At 45.7% G+C, this 13,092-nt stretch overlaps 1 protein-coding gene across 1 annotated transcript in view; it reads right to left on the bottom strand.

The window, feature by feature from the left end:
• CHSY1 (chondroitin sulfate synthase 1) overlaps window positions 1-8,545 on the bottom strand; it is a 75,475-nt gene extending 66,930 nt beyond the window's left edge. The window contains exon 1 of the mRNA XM_024114943.3: window positions 8,209-8,545. Within this exon, the coding sequence (XP_023970711.1) occupies window positions 8,209-8,531 (323 nt within the window). The 5' untranslated portion in view covers window positions 8,532-8,545. The remainder of the gene's footprint in view (window positions 1-8,208) is intronic.
• Between the last annotated feature and the right edge of the window lie 4,547 nt (window positions 8,546-13,092).

Raw genomic sequence — 13,092 nt, 5'->3', positions numbered from 1 at the left:
TCAAGGCCTTTCCTGGAACTGAAGGAATGCCCCCGGCAGGATATACAAGCCTTATTCAGCCCATTAGTTCCAGGAGCACTGCAGTCAAGGTACTTAGCTACAGGTTCCCCCTTCCGTGTATGTGGTTTCCGGATATGTGGCTTCCTCTTTTAAAATTTTTAACTGTCTTACTGGATATGACCTTATGATATGAGCAATCTCAAATTCTTTTTAGAAGTAGGTGGGGAAATATATAACGGGGATCATAAATGTTGGGAAAAATTTTTAAAGGAAAAATCAAATTAGACTCCTTACCATTAATCCTGAAAACTAGACTTAAGGTAAAAGCAAGCATTAAAGAGCCTTCCTGCCCCCTTCCCCCAGCAAAGATGTTGAAGGGTGGATTACAGCTTCCCACCTCAACAGCGGCCTGAGCACTAGCCCAGGAGGCAGTTCCAAGGTATTAACAGCTAAGAGCAACCTGCCCTTTGAGCCCAGGTTCACAGCAAACAATAGAAATACTCATCAACAAAGAGACCACAAATACGCTCTTTGAAACACAAGAATTAAAATTTGGAATGTTAATGGCAGAAGGCAAATTCTGATCTTGTGGTCCATTTCCAAAGCTTCAAGTCTTAGAGAGCTACTTTGCATACATTGATAGTTTATATTTTGCCGCTGTACACTTAAAAGCGTAAATACACAACTAATTCCCCCTAGTCTCTTCATGACATTTTTTTTTCCTAGATTCCATATATATGTGTTAGCATACGGTATTTTTCTCTTTCTGACTTACTTCACTCTGTATGACAGACTCCAGGTCCATCCACCTCACTACAAATAACTGTTTCATTTCTTACACAACTAATTCTTAATCACGCATAAACAAAATTAGTTTTCAAATAGAACTCTAAGAAAAAAAAAAAAAGTGTTGTTTAATGTAAACAATAAAACCACCCTGAACCACAGCCAACTCCTGTGCAAGCCAGTCTTCTTCCTCTGTTGAGGTGTTCCCTGGCATCAAGGCCGCTTTCCCAATCACCAACACCCAAAAGGAGTCATGGCGTGCAGGGCAGTGGGTTGAGGGCATCAGACTCTCAACCTTATGACAACTCCACAAGGTGTGAGAGGCACCGATACCCATGTTTTACAGATGAAAAGACTGAGGCTCAGAGCCAGGTAAGTAATTTGCCCGAGATCGCCAAGCTAACAGATGTGGAAACCAGGACACAAGTGGGGTCTGACTCCAATACCTCCACTGGCCAGCCTACTGGCTTGTTCATCCCCAGACCTGTCTGCCCATACTTGTTCTGCAGTCCCACCTCTACTGCTAAGGCTGAGAAAACAGTCGTCAGAGATAATGAGAGAAGGCTTACACCCACTTCAGCCACCTCCTCCCACTCTGTCTGCCTGGCTGAGACCTGCCTGTCAAGGACACCTTCAGAGTTTGGGCTGGTTTCGAAAGCCAGAAGACTTCATTCAAACGTTACTTTCTGAAACCCCCACTCCGTGTTTGGGTCCCTCTGCCACTCTAAATCCTGCCCAATTATTTTCTGGTATTAGGTTGGAAACACACAGAACAAAGTTTAACAGAAAATCAGCACCTAGGTTCAATTTACAAGACAATCATTTTAATGGCATTAGTATCTACATTTTCAATAATTCTCAGGTTTTGCAAGCCCAGAGTTCACATCAAATCAGTCTACACCTTATTTTTAATCATTCACAGAAAAATGTACTCAACTACAGAAAAAATATAGCAGCCCTGAACGCTTCATGAAATGACACTGAATTAAGGTGAGATGAACAGTTTCACTACTTTTACACTGAAACTTAGTTTCTTGTTCCTCCAATTCTATCCAGAACCAGAAGCCAAAAGACACTAACAATAACAGATGAAGGCACTGAATACTTATATGAATATACAAAAATCCTCACATTAAAAACGCTGTCACCTGGTTCTCCCAAGTATCACCTGGAAGGGTGAAGTTACAGTAACTGAGGAAATACAGTTACAATAACCAAATACATGTGTTAACCCTACAATTTGGGGCAGGAGTAACTGTCATTTACTGAAACAAGAATGACCCTGACTTGAAACCCTCGGGAACCCAGGGCCAACATGCCATCTGTGCTCAGCAGTCTTGCAGGTACTTACAATTTAACATGCTCAAAACTTCACTCACATTTCCTCCCAAGAGCTGTCACCTCCTTTTTCTTTCTTAACTGTAGTTATGTAGCTTTATTACAAAGTGTTCACTGTAGAAAAACTCAAAAATACAAGAAAGTGCCAATATGAAAAATCATTCAGCATCGTGGTATGTATATTCTTTTACATTTTCTTTTCTATGTCACACAAACAAACATTTCGTTTGATTTTTAAAATGGTCTCATACTGGGCATACAATTTTAAAACCTACTCTCACTTAGATATATTATGAACCTCTCTTCATTCCAATAAACACATTTCAGCCACATCTTTTTTTTTTTCTCTTTTTTTTTATTTTGGAGTATAGTTGCTTTACAGTGTTGTGGCCACATCATTTTTTAAGGTTAGAGAAGTAGATCACAGTATGGACAAATTAGTGAAATCAATTATGGTCCATAGCTCCTAATACAGGACACCAAAGATACTTGCAATTTCCACTTCATAACATACATCCTTGAACACATCTTTAAATTCCTTTGGAAAAATTTCTAATGGAATTACTAGCTCTCAGATCCCAACCCTTTCTCATCATCCCTTCACTACTTCCTGCTATTCCACATTTCCAGGAACCTGTTGTCATCTCTGCCTCAAAAACTCCTGCTCATCTTTCAAGACTATGCAAGGGAAGAGGGGTGAGAATGTGAGTGGGACCCACCTTGATCCCCTTCATAAGTCAATGAAGGCCTCTTCTGTACCCACACAGTAATTAGTCCAGGCACCCTGTGAGCCCTATCACTCAACAGTATTGTTTGTTTCCTTCCCTAGATGATGAACTCTGCAGGAGGGGAATTATTAATCTATTTTTAAAAACTGCAGCTTAGTTAATGGATGGGGAAAAGTGAAATTGCCAATGCAATAAAAACACAATCATGTATACTCTTCTATTGACAACTACAACTATCCTTGGAATATTCTGTTTGAGAGCATCAAGATCTGGAACCATGACATATAATACTAAAGTCATTTTCAGGACCACAATTTTCACCAGTTTTCTTATACAGGTAATTTATAACGTGAAACGGGTTGTGCCCCAAAAGTTCACTTACAGGTTGATTATTTGGATTATAGAAGCCTTTTAGTAATTTTTTTGCCATACTGAATTCTATCTGAGAAAGCAAGCCTTGCTCTAAACTGTTTCAAGATAAACATGGTTTACTGAGTTCAAGAAAAAAGGAACTCTGAGATCTGCTCATTAAGGTTGGTAAAAGGAACAGTCTGCCTTCATTTAAAGCATTAGGAAGAGGCCATTAACTGATAAAACAAAATTTTGCAGTAAGATTCCTATATCTAAAGCTAGTGTTTCTCAAACTTTCTTCCCACAATTCCCTATAGACAGATGCTAATCTTTAATAGTGCCCTTTATCTCTCCTGGGGCAAAGAAGGGGAACCATCATCACCTCTTTCTTCTGAGAAAGAACAAAACAGTTCCCCATCTTCAGCACAAGGGAAGCAAGAATCAAGATAAATAAAAGGTGTTGGATTAGCTTAGTGTTCTGGGCACAAAAATGGTCTAAAGAGCTAAATATGAATGCTTTTTCTTTTTTATCAAAACATTAATTAAAAAAATAATCTAGCACCAAAACTCTCCCAGCAAGAACAGGTAAGTATAGCGAAGAAATGTTTGAAACAGAAGAGTAACAAAGGAGAACTTGTGTACCGATATTAAAATATTATTCAACCCCCAATAACTTCAACAGGTAGTACTGGCACAAGAAAAGACAGAAAGATCAATGAAACAAAAGAGCAGGTCCAAAAACATACCCAGGAATTTTGAGTATGATGAAGATGGCATTTCAAATTGGTAGGGAAATGGGAGCTTATTCAACAGATGGTGCTGAGACAATGTATCATTTGGGGTAAAAATGAGGTTGAGGTGATTTGTACCCCTTCTAGAATCAGAAACATGTTACTTAAAAAAAAAAACCTCTCTAGGGCAATAAACTTCCTGAGCTTATGGGGAGAACAACCCTAAAACCAGAAAGGAAAAGACTGAACTACATGGACATCTAACTTCTGTATATCAAATGATGTAACTAAGAAAAAAGAAAAAATATGGAAAAAATACAAATTGCAGCTAATAACAAAAGACACAAGGAACCCAGCCAGGGATTCTGATGAACTGTCATTAACCAGCATAATAACTTTGGAGGAATCACTGTACCATTTTAAAGTGAAATTACCTAGAAGACAAATACTTTGTGGATGAGTTAAAAAAAAAAAAAATCTTGTATGTTGATTTGTAGAACACCATCCTACCCAGAACCCTAAGGGAATTTTAGTTTAAGACAATCTCAGTGCTCCCACACTGTAATCACTTCAGATATAAATCTTTTCTCAATTCTTTTTAAAATTCATTACATTTATAAAGCTAAGGATACATCCACCTGTTGCTGTGCAAAACCAGATCTCTGCTGACTTACCTCCTTCCCCCTAAATCTATTCCTCCTCTAGTTTTTCCCATCTCAATAAATGACACCACCACCCACCCTTTCTTTCAAGGCAAAATCCTAGAAGTCATCCTTGATTCCTCTCTCCTTCACCCCTCACAAGCATTCTGTCAACACATCTTCAACTCTGGCTCCAGCATATATCCTGGAACCATCCTCTTCTCTCCATCCCCATTAATACCACTCGAGTCCCAACCATGCTCATCTCCACCTGAACCATCTGCTAACATCTCCTTACTCCCCTACAATCTATTCTCCACACAACAGCAAGAATTAACTTTTCAGAATATAACGCAAGCCCTCCCTTTCCCATCTAAACCCTCCAAAGCGTTTCTAATTCACTTAGAGTAAAATTCCATAAGACCAGACACTATCCGCCTCATCCTCTTTCTTTTATTGACCTTCTTCAAGTTCCTTTCCAAACTGGTTCCTGCCTTGTAATTTACCAACTCTTCCCTCTGCCTAGCACGCTCATCAATGACATTCCCACAAAGGCTCCTCATTATCAGATCTTGGCCCAAACACCACACTCTCAGAGGCCTTCGCCAACAACCTAACAGAGAGAGACACCACCCCACCCTGTCCCTACCCTGCTCTATTTTCTTCACAGCACCCATCACTAGCTGAAACCCTCTTTTTGGTGTCTTTCCCTCCCACTAGAACAGAAGCTCCGTGAGAACAAGCATCTTGACTCTTGTGTTCCCCAACACTCAGAGTCCAGACCCAAGGGGCCATGCATGTATTTGCTGAACAAAGGGACAAACCCTAACTAAGTGTATGGGCACATTCTGATGAACCAGGATCACTCCTGTCAACTTAACAGCTATGGTATCTGCTCAGTGCCTATGAGGGAGTTACCCTTGGCCTGTCTCTGATGGGCTACACTTTGAGTTTTGTTTTGCCTGCTTGTTAAAATCTGTTTCTTGCCTGCTTTCAGCTGTCACTGCACTGCTAACATCTCTTGGTGATCCCTCTCCCCCACTGTAAGCATACGGCAGGTCTGAAAAGTAAAAGTCAGTAATGATGGGGCCCTTCCATCATTAAAGTGCACCAACTTTTAGTGCAGACAAGTGTATCTCCTTGAATTTTTCGAAGGCTTTAGCTCCTTTCTGGGTCTCAGACAGTTTCTAGTCCCTAGATCTGAATTCTGACAATTTCAATATCCTAGCATAAAAGTACATCATAGTACTATCTTACTAAAAACACTGCCATCCCCTTCAACCCACAAGCCAAACAATAATTTTATTTTAATAAACAAAAACAAAAAACACTGAGGTTTTTTCCTAAGCTAAAGAATGCATCTGCCTTTCAGGGGAGATGTAAAACTCAGTGCCAAACTAGAGTTCTACCTTGGGCTAGAAAATTCAAGCCAACTTGTATACTGCATGAAATTTCCAATTTAAGAGCTGAATGTGGACTTTTTTGCCCAGGCTGCAAAGCACAGCGAAGCCATAATCATAAGTTACATCCTATAACCTCCATCCCAATTCTGGCCTTCCCCAAAAGTTCCTTAAGTCTAAAATCGTCTTGTGCCATCTCCTGCAGCCAGTCTAAACACAGGGTTGACAGGCTGAGAAGCAAAGGACCTTAACCAGCAAAGCAGGTCCACCCCCAGGCTCCAACTAATATGACTCCTTAAGATCAGAGAGATACAAGAAAAGGTATGCCGGAAAGCTGACAGAATTACTAAATAGCATACACCATTTGCTGCTAAGGGTTTTATCAAAAAGGCAGAGTTGCCACAAAGAAGGGTCAGAGGGCAAATTGTGTTTCTACTTTTCCCTAACTGCCTTAAAGAAAATAAACAATGAGATAAAATCCTACATCCAAAAAAGATGAGGTAGGAGATTTGGAAAGGAGGCCAAGAGTAGAGCCTCAAGCATGGGCTTTGGGAAAAGATCATCTCCAAGTGCTAAATAGTAGGTCCAGTTTGCCATACATTTTCTGAGTATTGCTGGTGTACCAGGACCCCTACTAATCTGTATATATTGATTTGGTATCTATGAAAATGTATTTGTTTGGGGGGCAGGGAATCACACCGTTTACTATTTGAACAAACTACTTTGGTAACTGTCCCAAAGTTGTGATTTCAAAGGACTTGTCACCAAACTGGAGTCATGTAGATTTACTTTCAAAATCATGCTGTAAACAGCTCATCCTCATTTTCTGATGCAGACATTTCTTTTTTCAAAAAGCACATGTACACCTGAAACATTGTAAAACAACTATACTTCAATGCAAAAACAACAACAGAAAGCACAATTCGTATAAAATTCCAGATAATTCATGATCGATCTGGGAGAAAACCTTGATCCGCGGGTTCCCAAATCACAATCTTAGTCAAATTTATGCTAACTTTTCTAACCTTTTCAGGCACTCAGGACCCTTGCTGGCAGAACCTGGGCTCTGGACTTAAACAAGATCCCAATGGAAACACAAAGGAATGAGGAATCAATGCACTGAAAGGGCAGACATTCCCTACTGCTCTTTCATCTTCCTTTTCAGTCCTTTACTTCCGCCCTTAAAGGAAGGGAGATCCATATATGCTTTTCCCCTCACATCTAATGCCTGAAAATTTAGACCAGAACTAGAGTTAAAAGTTGAAGTTATAAAGATATTGGTTATAAATTAAGAACCAACAGCAACCAGCTTGGCCTTGCTCAGCAATGACTGCTCTAAGAGTCCATTCCCAGATGACCTTCCGCGCATTGGTTTGCTCTGTGGCTGAATCGCAAATCTTATCTGTAGAGTAAGCATTTCTGTACTTCACACATATAAGGTTTCCATTAAATCCCTTTATTGAATCTACATCCCTCTTCTACCTCAAATTCATTCCAATACAAATCTGCCATTCCAAACTCATCTCTCTTTCTCGCTTCTAAAGATTACTTTGGCTAATCCCTTTGTTAATCCTGAACATGATTCCAGCCACTTTTCTAACTCATATGGCCAACCAGGGCCCAGATACCAGATAACACACACATCACTCAGTTGGGCTAGGTAACACCAAATCTACCATGGGCCAGTAACTGCTTTTCCCAAAGGTTCTCTTTCCAATTATTCAACAGACTGCTGGGGTTGAGTGTGCAGTGGGTACCCGCTTCCATTTACCGAAACGATTCCAACAGTGAAACCCTCAAGTGGAAGGACTCTAACTAGATTAATTTACATCGGCTCTAGTTCTACAAAGCTAAAGGTGAAGATTTCAGAGACTCAAATAGTAATCCCCACTGCCATCACTATCACAAGTATTGTTCTAAGTTTTCCCAACAACCTTACGAGGGAAATGTTCATTCGGGCTCATTTAACAAAGGCGAGGACTCGGACAAGAAAAGATGAAGTCCCTTACAGAAAGTCAGGGTGAGGACCACACCCAGAGGGGCCACCCTGGTCCGTCTGACCCCAAAGCCCTTCCTTCTGAGCGTTGCGCTCACCATCCCGCCTCTGACCTCTGCTACCAATGCCCGACATCGCCCGCGGGGCACCCTGATCCCCCGGGCCACGGGTGGACCCGCTGGGCAGTCCGCTGGGATGCTGGATGCAGGAGGCGGTGCCCGGAGACCAGGGGCTCACCTGTAGGCAGCCACCGCGCGGGTCTGCAGGTATTTCTGGGCGGTCATTACTCCCACGAAGAGAAAGTTGCTGTCATGCGGGCCACCATCCTGGGCCCTGCCGTGCGGCCAGAGCTGCTCCCCGCGCGCATCGCCGCGCGCCCCGCCGGCATGGGAAGCCGCGGCCGCCTGCCCAGGCCGGCAGCCCTCGGGACTGGCGCGGAGCCGTGGGCCCGCTCGCTTCAACTCGGAGGCGCGGGGCAGGACGAGCCGCGAGGCCAGCACGAAACCCAGGACGAGCCCGAGCAGCACGCTGAGCCAGGCGCGCCGGCCGCGCACTGCCATGCCCGCGCCGCTCCGCCCGCCGGGCCGCCGCCGCCGCCGCCGCCGCAGGCTCCGCGCGCCCTCAGCCCGCCGCCCCCGCCCGCGGAGGCCAGCCCGCCCTAGCGCCTCGAGGCCCGGCCCGGGCAGCGCCGAGGCCGCCGCGGGCCCGCCGTGCCCATCGCAGCCCACGAGCCGCCCGCAGGCCCCGCGCCGGCGCTTTGTTTCGCACGCCCACCACCACAGCCGCGGCCTGTGCCTTTAAGAAGGGACCATGCCCGGCGCGCGCCGGCGGCGGCTCGGGCGCGAGGCGGCGGCGGCGGCTCCTCCCGCTCGGGCTCGGGGGCAAGTGGCCAGCGCGACGGCGACGGCAGTGGCAGCCGAGTCCGGGCCCCCGTCCCGCCCAGCCCGCGTCCCCCAGCTGGCTCAGCTCCGCTGGCGCTGCGCCCGCCCCTGTCCTCTTCGTGGCCGGCGCCTCCGCAGCACATCCTCCGGCTTAGCTCGCCATTGCAACAGGAGTGTCTCACGTCACGCACGGCGCGTTATGAAGCGGCCCTGGCGGCGGCGGAGCCTGGCCCCTCTCGGGATCCGTCCGCGTCGCCCGATTGGCGCAAAAGTGAATGGGGGGCGGTTCACGTGGCCAAAGTTTGACCAAAAAAAAAAGTATCAACCCTTCGGGCGGGCGCGGAGCCCACCCCGCCCCGCCCCGCCCGGCTGCGCCCGCGCGGTCTGCGGCCAGGCCGCCCGGGCGGAGGGGGCGTGGGGCCGGTTTTGGCGCCGGCGGGGGTTTGGACCGCGGCGCCCGGCAGCCCGTTAGCCTCTCGGCGACCACACAGCCGCCGGCCAGTGCTCGGACTCCCAGCAGCAGCGCCCAGCACCGGCCCGAGGGTATCCCCTCGGAGGGGCCGTGCCTGCCGGCAGTCCCGTTCTACAAGATGCATCGGTAGCGTGAATCTTAGGAGGGATTTTTAAGAAGGGACTTCTTGGTCCGCAAACTCCACGAACCACTCGTTCCTCCTGCATAGACTGTCTTCAGATAAACCCCACTCCCCATGCCCAGCCCCTCAGCCAGGCGGACCTCACCGGCTACCTTGCCTGCATCTGCCCAATTCACACTGTATCTTTGTTCGCGCCGCTGTGTGGGTAGGAGCGAGCACGTATAGAATAAACAGTTCAGGAGCCGCTTGAGACGTGCACTCTTGGAGAATGAACCGTGAATTCAGTTACCTTGTTCCCTGCCACTAGTTTCTAAGCTAAAAAAAAGCTATACTTAATATCCAAGCTCCTAACACTACCCGCATTTAATGGATGTTGAAGAAATGGTAGGTAATGTTAATGCTCTTGTATTTACAGTCTATGTGGACAGTCAGTATCTCTAATCTGAATCTTTGTCAATGTTTTAACATAGTCCGTCCATAAAAGTTCTGTGGATTTCTAAAGACAGGTTTTGAGAACCGGATTCTCTATGATGGATTTAAAATTTTACACATATCCTCTTATTTTTTAAAATAAATTTATTTATTTTATTTATTTATTTTTGGCTGCGTTGGGGCTTCTTTGCTGCCGGGCGGGCTTTCTCTAGTTGCGGCGAGTGGGGGCTACTCTTCCATGCGGTGTGTGGGCGCTACTCTTCTTTGTGGTGTGCGGGCTTCTCAGTGCGATGGCTTTTGTTGTGGAGCACGGGCTCTAGGCGCTTGGACTTCAGTAGTTGTGGCCCGCCGGCTCAGTAGTTGTGGCTCGCGGGCTCTAGAGCACAGGTTCAGTAGTTGTGGTGCATGGGCTTAGTTGCTCCCTGGCATGTGGGATCTTCCCAGGGCTTGAATCTGTGTCCCCTGCACTGGCAGGCGCATTCTTAACCACTGCACCACCACGGAAGTTCCGCATTTCCTCTTTAAAAAACAAAAACAAATAAAACGCAGCTAAGGTAACAAAAGCTGATGAAGTGTCCATACAACAAATGTTTGTGTAAATATTAGTGTTATTACTTTGTTGCCAGTGTATTGGGGTTTTTTAAAGAAACTCCCAGAGAGCAAAGTATTTTCCTGGGCCTGACAGCTTCCCTTCATTTAATCAAATGAACCCATGAATTAGGAACAGAAAATAAGCATGCTTGGGGTAAACTTTGGATCTTTCTTCATTGCTAAAATGACCAAAAGATTGAAATATTACACAATTTAAAGTGCCACCTTGTGGGAGAGATATCATCTCTGCAATTGAATGGTGGTCACTCTTGTTTATTCTTTGGATATCAGCACTTTCTTTGGCACTTGTGATTTATGTCAGAAATAGTTCATTACCCATGTTCCCACAGGCTCCCTCCCTAGGAGGTGATCCACATCTAAAAATAAAATACACATTATTCAGCGAACACAGGATTCCAACAGTGGTCTTGAGAAAAATACAGAACACATAACCATGAATTACAGACTTGAAAATCACACAAAGGGGTTTCCAGTAAGACCATAAGCCACAAATGCCGAATAGTCACCAGATCCCCCAAATTCAGCAACAGCCCCATAATTCACAGTGATTTCTATAAAGCACAAATCTAGCAAGATACAGATGTTCAATTTCATGGCATAATGATTTCAATATTTGCTAACCTACTTTAAACTTCTCTATTTCCTCATCTAGACTAAAATCTAATAAAAAGTACATAAATGTGTGATGGCAATTAAATGTTTTGTCCTCCTCCATTTCCTGGCTCCTTGGTGTCCTTTAGTTCCTAGGTCAGCAGCCTCACCTGCATACCTGCAGACTCAGTGGGAGTGTGTCTTTCATAATGTAGAGAGGATACCCTATTTTCCATAATGACCGGACCTGAAGGTTTAGAGCACCTGGGTCAAGGAGACTATGACACAGGTGAAGTCATCCCGCGAAAAGTAGGGGATGCCAGGCTAGGGGAGGGCAGGAGGAGAAGAGGGAGGGCAGGGTCCTGTAGAAGTTGGCCAGGGGCTCCAGGAGCCTTCACATTGGGGCTGGGGCAGCTTCCCAAGTACAGCCTGGGGAGATGGAGGGGAAGTTCCTGCACAGCTGGATGGTCTGGCTGAGGCAGTTCTCCTGGAGAGGGATCCACAAGCGTCCCAGCAAGGGCCCCCTCAGAGGCCTGGATCAGGAGGCAGACCTCTCCTACATGGGGGGATTTCACAGCTGGAGGCAAATGCCCAGAACCAAGGACTTCGGTGACAGCCAGAGGCCCAAAGGGCCAGACAAGAAAGCCCAGCGTGGAGGTCCATCCAGAGGCTGGCCCCACCTGCCCAGACACAGCTAACACCAGCAAGGATCTGGGAAGAGGGCATGCACCTGAGACCTCTGCCCCCAGTGCACACACATGCACCCTCCCCAGAACCCCCTCAAGGCCGAGGCAGGTCCTCACTCCCCATGTCTTCCTCTCCTTTATTTATTTATAAAGGTGAGAAGTCTGGTTGATCAGATTCTATAGGCATTTCACCTGAGGAAACTGAGGAAAGAACTTTCCTCCATGGAGCCCTCTCTGTTAAGTTGAGGGAGTCATTAACCATCTTTCTCATTTAAAAAAGGAGTGGTGTTAACCATAATCAGATAGAGTTATTCAATGAGGAAGACTCCTAAAGGCACACCCCTCCCCCCACCAGGGGGCCTGGGCTGGATCAGGGACTCCCACCAAGTGTGGGGTCTGGGCTTCCTTTTGTACTGAGGGAGTCCCCCCTGGACAAGCTGCAGACCCCTCAGGGTCTTAGTTTCCTTGTCTCTAAATGGGTCTTTCCACTAGATCAGCGGTCCCCAACATTTTTGGCACCAGGGACCAGTTTCGTGGAAGAAAATTTTTCCACAGATGGCGGCGGCTAGGGGGTTCAGACAGTAATGGGAGCGATGGGGAGCGATGGGGAGCAGCAGATGAAGCTTTGCTCGCCCGCTGCTCACCTCCTGCTGTGTGGCCTGGTTCCTAACAGGCTGCAGACAGGTACCGGTCCGTGGCCCGGGGGTTGGGGACCCCTGCCCTAGATCATGCTAGAAGTTTCTCCTCAGTGATTCTAGACAGATGATGAGAAATTTGTCCAGAAGTGCCACATCACCTAACTTCCTTTCTGTTTTCATGCATGAACCTACATTACTGAACACTTTCTCGCAAATTGCAATTCTGTTCCCACACACGTTACATTTTTTTTTCCTGTTCTTAATATTGAACGCCTGTTACAGGTATAACATTTCATATAATTTGCAGCAATTTCTTGGAAACCCTTGGTAAATACCTCAATTGTTTGTTGGCAGCAAGCCTTGAACAACTGACAGAGTTCCTGTAAGGGCTTCTTTAAAGACACAGCTCCTGGACTCCTGCCTTAAACAGGGGGCCCTGCAAAAAATGTTCATAATTTTTAAAAACCTTTAGAAATGGCTCTTTTAAGAAACAGTGAATGCGGAGGAGGGAGTTATAATCCATGCTTTCAGAGGGCTCTGTTCATTGCCTGCAAGAAGAAAATCTATAATGACCATTTTACTAATATTACCACTTAACCTCTATTAACCCAATAAAATTTTGCTTTATTATTAATGCTGCTATTAAACTGACATTTAAGGTCCTCATTAGCTAATGAATTTTGCTCAA

Source organism: Physeter macrocephalus, chromosome 11 (genome assembly GCF_002837175.3).
Source record: "Physeter macrocephalus isolate SW-GA chromosome 11, ASM283717v5, whole genome shotgun sequence".
NCBI classification, from domain to species: domain Eukaryota; kingdom Metazoa; phylum Chordata; class Mammalia; order Artiodactyla; family Physeteridae; genus Physeter; species Physeter macrocephalus.
This window is presented reverse-complemented; position numbering and strand designations above follow the sequence as displayed.